General features: G+C 41.9%; 1 protein-coding gene across 2 annotated transcripts in view; it reads right to left on the reverse strand.

Moving 5' to 3' along the window:
* Positions 1-14,924, reverse strand: part of NALCN (sodium leak channel, non-selective) — an 897,007-nt gene that overhangs the window by 355,492 nt on the left and 526,591 nt on the right. For both annotated transcript variants that reach the window (XM_082245388.1, XM_082245387.1), the window contains one exon: positions 7,298-7,435. In XM_082245388.1, the coding sequence (XP_082101514.1) occupies positions 7,298-7,435 (138 nt within the window). The remainder of the gene's footprint in view (positions 1-7,297; positions 7,436-14,924) is intronic.

Below are 14,924 nucleotides of genomic sequence, written 5' to 3' on the forward strand. Positions count from 1 at the left end.
ATAAAGATATAAAACTGTAATTCTTTTGTGAAGAATCAACAAAAAGTGGGACACAATCATGAAGTGGAATGAAGTTTATTGGATATTTCAAACTTTGTTCACAAATAAAAAACTGAAAAATGACTAATGATGATAAATAGAATCCACTTGTGTGTAATCAAGTCTCCGTATAAATGCACCTGCACTGTTATAGTCTCAGAAGTCCGTTTAAAGTGCAGAGAGCATCATGAATAACAAGGAACACACCAGGCAGGTCCAAGATACTGTTTATAGCTTTAAACTTCGCAAGGAGCACTGTGCAAGCGATAATTTTGAAATAGAAGGAGTATCAGACCACTGCAAATCTACAAAGACCTGGCCGTCCCTCTAAAATTTCAGCTCATACAAGGAGAAGACTGTTCACAAATGCTCTCCATCCAACCTCACTGAGCTCGAGCTGTTTTGCAAGGAGGAATGGGCAAAAATTTCAGTCTCTCGATGTGTAAAACTGATAGAGACATACCCCAAGCGACTTACAGCTGTAATCACAGCAAAAGGTGGCGCTACAAAGTATTAACTTAAGGGCGCTGAATAATTTTGCACGCCCAATTTCTCAGTTTTTTATTTGTTAAAAAAGTTTGAAATATCCAATAAATTTTGTTCCACTTCATGATTGTTGTTGATTCTTCACAAAAAATTGTCTTTATATTTGAAGCCTGAAATGTGGAAAAAGTTCAAGGGGGCCGAATACTTTCGCAAGGCCCTGTAAATAGATTTTGCCTAAATGTATGACAAAAATTGAGCTTATTGGATATTTTTTCTAAGAAAAAGTAGAAAATGTAATTTTTTTCGTTTATATTGCAAAAAAATTAAAATCCCAGTGGTGATCAAATACAACCAAAAGAAATCTATGTTTGTGGGAAAAATGTTGTTTGGGTACAGCATTGCATGACTGCGCAATTACCAGTTAAAGTCACGCAGTGCCAAATTGCAAAAAATGTCCCGATCAAGGGGATAAAACCTTTCAGACCTTAAGTGGTTAATTGTATTATTTTTTAATTTAGAGGGTACATTCAAAATATTGGACCTCATAGGGCAGTTTTGATGTATAGTAGCAATGAACATTTTGTTCTTCTCTTAACATTTTTAACCTAGAAAAATGTTCCTGTACTCAGAACTGTGTGGCTTTTAAAGCAATTTTCCCACCACCTGCACAACTTAAAAACATTGCAATAAGGCAGTATTTAAGAAAATAACATCCTAAAAATGATGAAGACATAACCAGTTTGGCAGTTAAGCTTTAAACCACCCACCATTTTTTGACAGCTGAGTGGGAGTAATTATATAGCAAATTGTTGTTAAACGAGTAACCTAGCTCTAATGCCGAAGCATAAACTGAGAAAGATCTTCTGAAATCTCATAATGATAATGTTCTGTTTTAAAAACCAGCATCACATAGCAATATATCCGTTTCCCACAGGGAGAAATTTGACACAAAATTGGGCCTACCTTACGCATACTGAATACTGTTAGACAGAATTGTGTTTTTTTTTAGTACAAAACAAAACTGTACATGCTCAGGGAAACACATTTTTTTCAGATTTGTAATACATTTTTCACAACAATTTCTTAGTGAACTACCAGCATATTTATAGGTTCTCATGAAATTTAAAGGCTTGTTAACTAAATTATTGGCATGCATAACACATGGCCGTCTCTGTTTTTTTCTTGGAACTGCAGAAACTAGTCAAAAATAATTAGTCAGGAGGCGTCTGCTGCCAGGATATTCCTTAAAACAGTGGATATTCTATACAAATACCGAAGGCACAATGAAAAGTTTCCCAATGTGTTTATTTGTGCAATGTGCAGGGCTTACCAAGTATATGATTTATAATTTTTAGAGAATATTTTAACAAGTAAAGCTGCCAGAAATTCCAGTCCTCTAAACAGCAGCCTGCAAAACCTTTCTGTCAAAGGAAGCATCCGCAGATTCCAACACATCCACTTTATAAAACTTTGTGAAAGTGTGTACCGAAGACAAGGTGGCTGCCTTGCAAACCTGCAACTGACGCCTGATGATGGAAGGCCCAGGAGGCACTGAGCGCCTGAGTAGAGTGCGCCTTGACAGGGAAAGGAGGAACCTGACCGTTGATGGAATAGCCCTGAATCAGCGTCTGTCTGATCCATCTGGAAATGGTCGCAGAGGAAGCGGATAACCATTTTCGAGGCCCATCCGTAAGCACAAATAGTGAGTCTGATTTCCTAAAAGACTCTGTAGCTGCCAGGTAAACCCTAATCACCCGCACCACATCCAACGCATGCAAAGCAATTATATTCTGATGTTTTGGCCTGAGACACAGGAAAGGCAACACAATGTCTTTATTCAAATGAATTTAAAGACAAGCTGAGGAAGATTTGACAGACAGGGGAGAAGAAGCACCTTATCACTGTGAACCACCAAGTAAGGTGAACGACAGGGTAATGCAGCCAATTCTGACACCATGTGCGCAGAGGTGAAAGACAACAAAAATACCACCTTCTGGGACAGCGTAAGCAGAAGAATCACCCAAAGATTCTAAAAAGGAGGCTTTTGGAGGGCTGAGAGCACCAAATTGAGGTCTCACGGCGGTTTCGGAGACTGCGATGGAGGGCCGTCGAAAGGAGACCGCTAAGGCCGACACCAGACCCTTGATAGCACTCAAGGCCAATTTCTGCTCAACCCCCCATTGAAGGAAGGTCAAGATCCGAGCCACCGGAAAAATAGCGAGGATGAACCCCAAGAGACTCACACCACGCAATGTACATCTTCCACATACGATGGTAGATCTTCCTAGAAGTAGATTTCCTAGCTTTTAACAGCATTGGATTAACTGAATCAGACAAACCTCTATCCATCAGCACCTGAGGTTCAACAGCCAAGCCATCAAAGTCAGCGACTGTAAAGCAGGATGGAATATTGGTCCTTGGGACAGCAGATCTTCCCTGAGAGGAAGCTTCCAAGGAACGTCGGCGACCAGCCGCACCAGATCGGCGTACCAAAAAAGGCAAGGCCAGTCTGGGGCCACTAAGATGACTGGAATTCCTTCTGCCTCAATCCTGTGTAGAAGTCTTGGCAGAAGCTTGAGAGGAGGGAAGGTGTAAATCAGATGATACTGACCCCACAGGGCCACCAGCGCATCCGAGGCATCCACCAGAAGATCCTGTGACTGAGCCACAAACCTTTGCACCTTTCTGTTGAGCCAGGATGCCAACAGATCCACCTCTGGGATGCCCTAATGGAGACACAACTGATGAAACACCCCTGGATGAAGGGACCACTCCCCTTGCTCCAACGCCTGCCGACTGAGGTAATCCACCTTAGAATGCTGGCTACCTCCAGAGCCGCCCTGACACTTCTTGTACCCCGCTGGTGATTTGCATAAGCCACAGCCGTGACATTGTCCGATTGATTGTGTCTGATCACTCGGAGTACCAAGACATTGATCGGTAGTCTTGACTCTTCCAGTGTCCAGACCCCCCTGAGCAGAAATTTTGCAGAGGGCGCCTCCCCAGTCAGACAGGCTGGTATTCCTTGTGACCACTGTCCAATACAAGGGGAGGAAGGATTTGCCCAGCCGAAGCACCGAAGAACGAAGTCACCATATCAGGGACTCTTTTGTTCCCCGGCTCAGCCGGATCTGATTGTCCAGAGACTGTGGATTCTTGTCCCATTTGGCCAGAATCTCCCTTGCAGGGACCGTGTATGGAACTGTGCAAATGGAACTGCCTTGAAGGTAGACACCATCAGGCCCAGCAAACGCATGCAAGTCCAGAGGGATTACTATCTGCTGGACAGCAGGAGACAAATTACAGCCTGCAGTTTCTGGAGTTTGTCCAGAGGAAGGAGCACTCTGGCTAAGGCTGAGTCCAGAGTCAGACCCAGATAGTCCAGCTTTGTGGACAGAACCAGAGCAGACTTCTGAAAATTCTGAATCCAGCCAAACACCCTTAAGCTCATATGGTGATTTCCAGGTTTTCCACCAGAGCATTAGGAGATTCTGCTCCCAGAAGGAGGTCGTCCAATTAGCCCAGTACCGCAATCCCCCATTGGTGTAACAATGCTAGCACTGGGGCCAACACTTTCGTGAAGACCTGAGGAGCAGTAGTGAGACTAAAGTGTAATGCCACAAACTGATAATGCTCCTCTGCCAATGCAAAGTGGAGGAAGCGCTGGAGAGGACACATATTTGAATGTGAAGGTAAGTGTCCTTGATGTCGATGGAGGCAAGAAAAATCCCCCTGATGCAGGGAAGCCACAACTGTGCGAATGGACTCCATTCTGAACGTCTGCACCCGCACAAAGCAGTTCAGACCCCCGAGGTCCAGAATTGGATGCACCCTGCCTTCCTTCCTGCGTACTGTAAACAGGTTTGAGTAAAAACTCCTGAAAATGTTTTGAAGTCGGAATCGGGGCCATCACCCTTTGAAGTAAAAGGTCTTGCATCGCCCCAAAAAGAGCCTATAAGCTGGCCGGGGACAGTCGCACGTTGAAAGGAAGAACTTTACCGGAAGGCAAGAAGGAAACTTGATCTTTTAGCCGGACCAAATCACCTCGTGGACCCACTTGACTTGTACCGGGGGAGTCCACAGGTCCGGGAACCAGCGAAGACACCCCCCCACCCCAGATACAGGTGAGGGTGCACATTCATGCTGAAGCGGCCTTGTCTGTGGGTCTGGAGAAGCCCGCTCTTGACTTGCCAGACCAAGTACGCTTGGATCCTCCATAGGGGGCCCTCAAAGGGCTCCGATCCCTTGTCAGTCAACCCTGAGGGATGAAAAAACTCCTTATGAGCCGAGAAGGAGGGCCCACATCTATGACAAGGATCCTTGCCCTTAGTAGCCTGTGGAAGAAAGATACTCTTCCCCCCCTGTGAGACCTTTAATGATGCCATCCAGGGTAGCACCAAACAGGCAATCTCCTTGAAAGGAACCGGGGCCTTTTTAGCAGTCTTTTCCGCAGACCAGCATTTGGGCCAAAAGACACGCCGGAGGACCACTGCCCAAACAGTAAGCTGAGCCACTAGGGGAGCCACATCCAAAGAGACATCACAGATCAACTGTAGCCAATGGACCAGATGGTCCACCAGCTCAGCAAAGGAAGGGGGGTAGCTACTCCCCCTCCAGGTCATGGCGCAAAAGCCTAGCCCATTCGGTCAGAGTCTGCAACTCCAGGGCAATGGTGAATGTCGGCCTCAGTGCCTAACTAGCCAGAATGAACATATTGTGGGCCACAGCCTCCGCCTTCCTGTCAGTTGGGTTCTTAAAGGCCAGGGACTCTTCAACCGGAATCATGGTTGCCTTGTTCAATCTGGAAACCAGGGTCCACCACCAGTGGAACAGTCCTCTTCTTAAGAAGGGATTCCTCATAGGGGTATCGCCTAGCAAAATCGCTTAGGGACCCCAAGGGGATGCTTTGGTCGTCCCCACTATTTAGTGACAATTCTGTCAAAATAGGAGGGGAAAGGGAACACCTTTTCTGCTCTGGATGGCTTGTGAATGCCAAAGGGAACCTGGGCCTCTGCTGCAGCTTCAGCTGCATCCTCCATCTTTAAAGTCTCACACACAGCTACTATCAGTGCGTCCACCAGCGCCTTTTCATACGCGGTTGCAGAAGTGGAGGAATCCTCCTCACTATCTGAGGATTCAGGGTGGGTGGTCGCAGACCCAGCAGTCTGACCCACATCAGCGATGGCCAAATCAGATTCAGGATCTGATATGAGACAGGTGAGGCATGGGAAGGTGGGGGGGGGGGCACTTTTTTTCTAGCCCGTTGCCCAAAACCACCTCCACCCGGGACACCAAGGAATCTAGGACCACCGTCAGTGCATCGATGGACGGTTGGGACCCGGAGGGCCCCACAGCCTCAGAGAGGGGATCAGGTGGGGAGATGTGCTCCAAAGACTCCATGAGTCACTGGGAGACCCCACAAAAAAGTGTAAAACACTGCAAAGGGACAACCCCCACCGCTCTGGCAGCCCACCTCATTGAAATTGAAATGCAAGCTCCTAAATAAAAGAATAATCTCCACCTTTATTTTATTCAATTTTCCACCATGGATTCCATGAAAGTAGCAGTCAGATCCTTCCATGGCACTTTAAATGGAGTTGATGCACTTTAGTTCCTGTGAGAACTGCTTTTCTCCTCCATCCAAGCCAATGCGAATGCATAAATAAATTTGCCCTTTGAAACAATCCTAAAATCTGTTGACTCACGCCCTTATTGTGCTGCCTTCATGACCAAATATCTATGTATCTGGACATTAGATAACATTAATATATTTATTTCAAATAATAAAAAAAATTGATATTTTCTGATCTGTGCCATTTACAAAAATGTAGGCCTTTTTGGTCAAACAATATGCAAGCATATAAAATGAAACTGTCGCTGAGATTAGCACATGCTGTAATGGGCAGTGACAATCCCCTTCCTGATTCAGAGAGTGTCTGACCTCTGCAGAGAGATCGCTGCTTCCACACAGAGAGCAAGGGTCCTTCTCTACAACATGCTGACAGGTGACAGGTTTTTCTACTCAGGCTATAATTGCTTTCTAAAATGATGAACTGTGAAACTTGGCACACCTTTGGTTTCAAAGCATCTGGAATATATTTAGCCAATTTAAACTGCAACTTCAGTTGCGCATTAAATTTATCTATAAAACTAGTGAATTTATTTTACTACAGAGCAGGAAGCTGCATTTCATTTAGCCTAAAGAGTACAGAAAAGCATTTATGGCTCAGAGACTATAAAACATATCTTTATGAACCTTACAGTCTCCCTTTAAAAGTCTTATGCCTCCACAGTCATTCCTCAAAATAAGAGGACATTAAAATGTCAAACCTATCTTGATTTTTTCCCTTTTTGAAAATCCCCAATTAATCTATTTATAGCATTTTGGCTTTATTAGTGAAGCAGTGAAACAAACCCCTGGTGTTCACTTTAAGCCAGAATTTAGGAAATAGCTGCACTGATTTCTAATCAAGTATTCATACCCGAGAGGCTTTAAGTTTTGTCTTCAGTTTAATTACAACAGTGATGAGCAAGCAGTGAGAATGAAGAGAGACTATCTGCATACATGAATACATGACCCTTTAAACAACGGAGTGCTAAGGTTATCTGCAAGAACATTGTGCCATTGATAAGACTAAAGCTTTATATGCTAATAAAACATCCTTTTTCAACTGTCCGAATATGAAGACGCTTGACATTTATATTTGTAATATGTGTAATATATGTTAATCTAAATGTGTTATTTTTTAAAAAGCCCACAAAATGTACTTACCAATGTGGCAAAAAGATGGTAAAGGATAAAGTAAATGGCAACCACAGGAGCCCACACGTGTCCTACAGCATTAAGAGTTTGATCCATTACATCCACCCATCCCTCTTGAGTCAAAATCTGGAACATTGACATGAATGCCTGTAGGGAAGAATGAGTAACATGAAAACAATCTGCATTGTCACAAATGCTATGGAGCAATTAAAAAAATGAATTTTCAAATGAATTACCTCTTTCAAGAGCAAAGATGTCATAATTCAACACACAGACCTTTGATGTGACCCTGACACATGCATTTAGGAGTATTGTACCATTGATGTCGGAAGTCAGTCTCCACTGACTAAATAATAAATTATTATTATTAGGGAGAGGAAAGTTTATGGCTAATACGGGAATTAAATAGACATCTTCTGGTGTCTGTTCCTATACAGGATTTATTACCCTTATTGTTATTAAAAAAAATTTGTAGATCTCCACTTTAATGGCCTTGGCAAGTGATCTGTTGCATGTGATAGGATAGGATACAGGAGATATGTTTACAGCATCACCCTGATTGCTGAACACCGATCAGGAAGCAAAGCTTTAGCCACATCACTCAACCATAACATCCATAGAGAACATTATACACAATAACATGTAATGGCACTAGTTTTCACCATCATAAGTTATGTTCTGTCACAGGGACATACAGTATCTCACAAAAGTGAGTATACCCCTCACATTTTTGTAAATATTTTATTATATCTTTTCATGTGACAACACTAATGAAATGACGCTCTGCTACAATGTAAAGTAGTAAATGTACAGCTTGTATAACAGTGTAAATTTGCTGTCCCCTCAAAATAACTCAACACACAGCCATTATTGTCTAAACCGCTGGCAACAAAAGGGAGTACACCCCTAAGTGAAAATGTCCAAATTTGGCCCAATTAGCCCTTTTCTTTCCCTGGTGTCATGTGACTCATTAGTGTTACAAGGTCTCAGGTGTGAATGGGGAGCAGATGTGTTAAATTTGGAGTTATCGCTCTCACTCTCTCATACTGGTGACTGGAAGTTCATCATGGCACCTCATGGCAAAGAACTCTTCCTGAGAATTTGAAAAAAATAATTTTTGCTCTACATTAAGCTGGTCTAGGCTATAAGAAAATTGCCAAGACCCTGAAACTGAGTTGCAGCACGGTGGCCAAAACCATACAGAGGTTTAACAGGACAGGTTGCACTCAGAGCAGGCCTTGCCATGGTAGAGCAAAGATGTTGAGTGCATGTGCTCAACGTCAAATCCAGAAGTTGTCTTTGGGAAATAGACGTATAAGTTCTGCCAGCAATGTAACAGAGGTTGAAGGGGTAGGGGGTCAGGCTGTCAATGCTCAGAGCAAACTTCACACACTGCATCAAATTCGTCTGCATGGCTGTCATCCCAGAAGGAAGCCTCTTCTAAAGATGATGCACAAGAAAGCCCGCAAACAGTTTGCTGAAGACAAGCAGACTAAAGACATGGATTACTGGAACCTGTCCTGTGGTGTGATGAGACCAAGATAAACTTATTTGGTTCAGATAGTGTCAAGCATGTGTGGCAACAACCAGGTGAGGAGTACAAAGACAAGTGTGTCTTGCCTACAGCCAAGCATGGTGTTGGGAGTGTCATGGTCGGGGGCTGCATGAGTGCTGCCGGCACTGGGAAGCTACAGTTTATTGAGGAAACCATGAATGCCAACATGTACTGTGACATACTGAAGCAGAGCATGATCCCCTCCCTTCGGAGACAGGGCCGCAGGGCAATATTACAACAATGATAATGACCCCAAACACACCTCCCAGATGACCACTGCCTTGCTAAAGAAGCTGAAGCTAAAGATGATGGATTGGCCAAGTATGTTTCCAGACCTAAACACTATTGAGCATCTGTGGGGCATCCTCAAATGGAAGGTGGAAGAATGCAAGGTCTCTAACATTCACCAGCTCCATGATGTCATAATGGAGGAGTGGAAGAGGACTCCAGTGGTAACCTGTGAAGCGCTGGTGAACTCCATAAACAAAAGGGTTAAGGCAGTTCTGGAAAATAACGGTGGCCACACAAAATATTGACACTTTGGGCCCGATTTGGACATTTTAACTTAGATGTGTACTCACTTTTGTTGCCAGTGGTTTAGACATTAATGGCTGTGTGTTGAGTTATTTTGAGGGGACAGCAAATTTACACTGTTATACAAGATGTACAGTCACTACTTTCCATTGTAGCAAAGTGTCATTTCTTCAGTGTTGTCACATGAAAAGATATATTTAAATATTTTTAAAACATGTGAGGGGTGTACTCACTTTTGTGAGATACTGTATATAATATAATTTACAAAAGTACTGAAGTAAAAGTGCTATATAGAATATAGTGTTCTCACCAGCGTAATACAGCAAATCACTTTTTAGAACAGGTTTAGAAAATCTTTTTTAAAGACGATTTTGTTATAAGTACATTTTTGGCTAAAATAGTTTTCATAAAGTAATAGTTTTTGATCTAACATGTGACACCAAAAGCACTTTCAAAAATGACAGAAAGCAGCTCTGTGAGATTACAGAGCATGCTTCCCAGTGCATGATCAAACAAAATACTCCTTTTAGTTAAAAATGGTAAACCTCCATCAGCTTATGCTAAAGCGAATCTGAAAGGCAACCATCAAACTGACAGAACCAACAGCTGCAAAAATAAAATCTTAAGATTTATGTTAATATGGATTTCTGAATTAATTAGCAGTACCCTATAGAACAGATAGTCAACTTTCCTTAACCCTTAATGCATATCATGACTGATATGGTTACCTGTGTAACATTCAGGGCTTTGCAACGCACAGTACAACATATTGAGTACAGCAGCCAGGAGTATGTAAGGTAAATTCCAGCATACAGAGTACAGCAGTCAGGAGTTGGTAACATATAGCCAACTATACAGAATGCATTGGTCAAGAGTAAATAACATACAGCCCAATGTATAGAGTGCAATGGTCAAAAGCTTGAGAAGAGGAAAGGAATTTGGTCAGGTGTTTGCTATTGTGCATTTGCTAATGAGACCAGCTGATTAAGGTGTTACATTTGTTGCTGGGGGAGGAGCTGTGAAGGAGTGAGTGTATATATAAAGACATACTAATTAGCTGGCCTAATTTATTAGCTGCAAGTACACCATTCAAGTACAACATTTTAAGTACAGTGAAGAGATATTGCAGGAGATAGTCAGGAGGTAGGCTGGAAGGTGGAAAAAAGAAAAAAAAAAGGTAAGATTTGTTTGACTTAAATTTATAATTTTTTTTTTTTCTCCTCTTTAAAATGGCAGACTTGGTTCAGTGCAGGAATTGTTGTGCATTTATTTCATGTTCCACTCTTTGGAGATTCGGATGCTGTCAGATCTGTAGACAATTCTCCTTACTGCAGCAGGAAATTGCATTTTTGAAATCAGAGATATTTAAATTATCTGTTAAACAAACTCCAGCTGGGACTGCTGCAATGCCACTGCCACAGAGGACCCCCAGAAATGGCAGATGGGTTACTGTAGGTTCTGGAAGACTTAAAGTGGTGGATAGAAGACATGTCCCACAGTCGGTGGTTCTCCATAACTCATTTGCAACACTTTCAGAATGTAAGGACAACATGGATATGGACTCAAACACAGAGGGTGAGAAACCATCGACTCCTATGTCTAATGTATGCAAGACTGCAGCCAAGGACAAAAAAGATAAAGTGAAGTCTCAAAGGAAGCAGCTGTTGCTGGGTGATTCAATCATAAGAAGTGTGGAGCTTAAAGAAAATGGTTTTGTGAGATGTCTCACTGGTGCTACTGCTAGACGAGATAGAAGACGTATTATTAATATTGTTAAGCAAGCAAAGCAGGAAGGGGACGTGGATGTTCTTGTCCATCTAGGGACAAATGACCTGGCTTGCAATGAAGTGTCAGAGGTGAAAAAATCTTTTATCACACTTGGTAATGACGTACAGGATTTTGCATCCACGATTTCATTTTCTGAAGTTCTGCCTGTGCATAATGTTCAGAATGATAGGCAGAGGCGCATAAAGGAGTTCAAAATATGGCTTAGTAAATGGTGTCAAGAGCAAGGATTTGGCTTTGTTTCTCATGATAGCTCTACTTGGAATAGAAAGGAACTGTACAAAAAAGATGGTTTGCATCTTTCTCTCAAAGGAACAAATGTACTTAGTGAACAACTCCAAGAATTTGCGAAAGAGTATTTAAACTAGGAAGGGGGGGCAAAAGAGTGGAAATACAAGAGTCCAATTGCCCCCCGAAACAATGCCAGAACAGGTCAGAAGCACAGAGGTTAAGAAATGATAAGCTCAGAGTCCTGTCCACAAATGCTCGCAGTTTAGGTAAAAAAATCAATGAACTTGGGTCAATAATGGCATCTGAGAATGTAGATTTAGTGGCTGTTACGGAGACATGGTTTAATGAAAGAAATGACTGGGACATAACTATACCAGGGTACTCTTTATACAGAAGAGACAGAGAAGGCAAGAAAGGAGGAGGAGTGGCCCTGTATGTGAAAGATAGCATTAAATCTAACCTAATACAAGTTGGTGAGGCCAACATAGATTCAGTTTGGGTTACGTTGCAGTTTGCTAATCATGCAGTAACTCGTGTAGGTGTGATATATAGACCACCTGGTCAAGTTAAAGAACTAGATGATCTACTAGTTGAAGAAATAGCTAAAATGACAATGAAAGGAGAAGTTATCATTATGGGAGATTTCAATCTTCCAGATATAAACTGGAAAACCAAAAAAGCAAGTTCTACCAGGAGTACAGATATTCTAAATTCCCTACAGGGGTTGTCTCTGCAACAAGTGGTTGAGGAGCCAACCCGGAGGGAGGCCATTTTGGATTTGGTATTCACAAATGGGGATTCGGTATATGATGTCATTGTAGGCGAAACCTTGGGATCTAGTGATCACCAGTCAGTGTGGTTTAATATAAGAACTGTGAAAGAGTCACACCACACAAAAACAAAAGTTTTAGATTTTAGAAAAACAGACTTTTCAAAAATGAAATTAGTCATAAATGAGTCCTTATCAGACTGGAATGGATTACATGGAGTCCAGGAGAAATGGGACTACTTAAAAGGTGCATTATTGAAGGCAACAGAAAATTGCATTAGACTTGTCAGTAAAAGCAAAAAAAGGAAGAGACCACTGTGGTACTCAGCAGAAGTGGCCCAAATCATTAAAAATAAAAAGCTAGCATTTTGTAATTATAAAAAAACCCAGAGCAATGAAGATAAGGAAATCTACAAGATTAGGCAGAAAGAGGCCAAGCAAGTTATAAGAACTTCTAAAGCGCAGGCAGAAGAAAAACTAGCTCAGTCTATGAAAAAGGGGGATAAGACATTCTTCAGATATATAAATGAAAAAAGGAAATTAAAACAAGGAATAACTAAATTAAAAACAAAGGACGGAAGGTATGTAGAAGAGAATAAAGGGCTAGCCGACTGCCTTAATGAATACTTCTGTTCAGTTTTTACAGAAGAAAAAGAAGGAGAAGGACCTACACTCGAAAGGATGACTAATGAATCATTTGATGCATGTGTCTTTACAGAGGAAGACGTTCTAAGATTGCTGTCTAAAGTGAAGACAAATAAGTCACAGGGTCCTGATTGATCGTTTCATTTCCTCCAATCCTTCTACTCACCACTAATTGGTGACTTTACCTTCTCTCAAGGTGAAACTAATTATAGTGTAGAGAGTATTAAATATCTAATTCCCCTCTGTCTCATATATATATAAAAATAATATGGCTTTTGTTATAGGAGATTCTCTGGATGACGAGATTAGAGCGGTATTCAATAAAGATCCAAATATAGAGGTAAATTCAGATGAAATCTTAAAAACTCTATTCAGGGAGCATAAGCGCCTCACTATACGCTCCCTGAGTAGAAAATGGGACATACTATCCCTTGAGTCCTATATCGATCAGGGTATTATCCCCAGGGGACTCAGGGAGAGAGTGATCCCCGCCGCTCATCTCCACACCGAGAGATTCCTGGAAAAATGGAAAGACCAATGCATTTCACATGGTATTGCAATCATGAAATTAATAGTAGAAGAGGAGAAATTACAACTCACAACCCTAGAGGAAGAGATTAAGGATACTCAGGAGAAATTAGAACCTCTTAAAAATCTAGAAGACTTCAATAAATTTAATGATCAATTAAAGAAAGAAATTGAAAAATCACAAAAAACTCTCAGGAACACAAAAAAATCTAAATTTCAAAGAGACTTGGGAGATTGGACCAAGGGCGAAATTTTTGACCTAAGTGGTAGGAACAGAAGGAGTCGCTCTAGGCATAGAACGAATAGATCTGGATCCCGTCCCCGCTCCGGCCAGTCCGGGAGCGAGGATGAAGATGACAGATCAGTTCGTTTTTTAGGACAGGACTCCACGGAGGAGGGGGAATCTCCACCCCCCTCCCCCCCTCCACCAAAGGGTATTCTCAAAACCAACACTACAAAAGGAAAAAGAGGAGGAAGAGGAAGCAACAGTATCGATACAGGCCTCCAACAGGAAGGCAGGACACGCTCACAGAAAATGCAGAGGCAATAAGGGCCGAGATAGACAATGTTTCAGTTAAAACAACCACAAATCTAACTGATTCAAAAGTAGTAAACCTCTCCAATTTCCCACTCAAAGATTCCCATATTTCCCTCTTACAAAAAGGATTATCATTCTCTCCTACATCAAAAATGGATCACTTCGAGGTATACAAAGATCTTTGTTTATTCCTTCGTAAAATATATCTGGCCTCACTTTATCATAATAACCAAATCGTAGAAGAAGAGATTCCAGATCTACTGGACCCCTGTGACAAGGAGGCACTAGAGATACTTGAATCACTTTACGAAGAAACAAATGAGGACTATATAGAAGGAGAAATAATATGCAATACACCGCGTAGAAAATGTCAGCTTCAAATTAAATCATTGACTATGCCTAAATTCTCGAGTAACAAATGGTTAAGTACTTTTCTAATGTTGGTAGAACAAGATCTCTCCAAGATAGAGTGGAGTCTCCTGGGCTCTGATAATCTCTCAGGCCCAGAGAGACAAGCTCTAGATGAATTAAAAACAGCAGAAGGCATAGTCATAAAAAGAAGTGACAAGGGGGGCAATGTAGTGCTCCTGTCCGAGACCAGCTATGAGGCTGAGATATCTCGACTGCTCTCGGACAGTAGCAAATATAAAAAACTGGACATTAATCCCTTTACAAATCTAGCCAAAGAGATCCATTTTAAATTGTCCCTGGCATTGGAGGCCAATTTGATCACCAAAAAGGAAAAAGAGTATTTAGAGGTTAAAGATTTCAACTTACCCACCTTCTATATACTCCCTAAACTTCATAAAGACCCATATAACCCCCCGGGTCGACCGATTGTATCGGCAGTGGGGGGGCCCCTTGAAAGGCTGGGTAAATATTTGGATTCTTTCATAAAAGATTTGGTGATCGACCTGCCCTCCTATGTCAGGGACACGGGAGATGTACTCCATAAAATTCAAGATCTCGAGGTCCCCGACGGTTCAATTTTAGTGGGTATAGATGTGGAATCATTATACACATCAATACCTAATGAATGGGGAATACTTGC

Source organism: Pelophylax lessonae (assembly GCF_965119305.1).
Source record: "Pelophylax lessonae genome assembly, chromosome: 2".
Classification (NCBI taxonomy): Eukaryota; Metazoa; Chordata; class Amphibia; order Anura; family Ranidae; genus Pelophylax; species Pelophylax lessonae.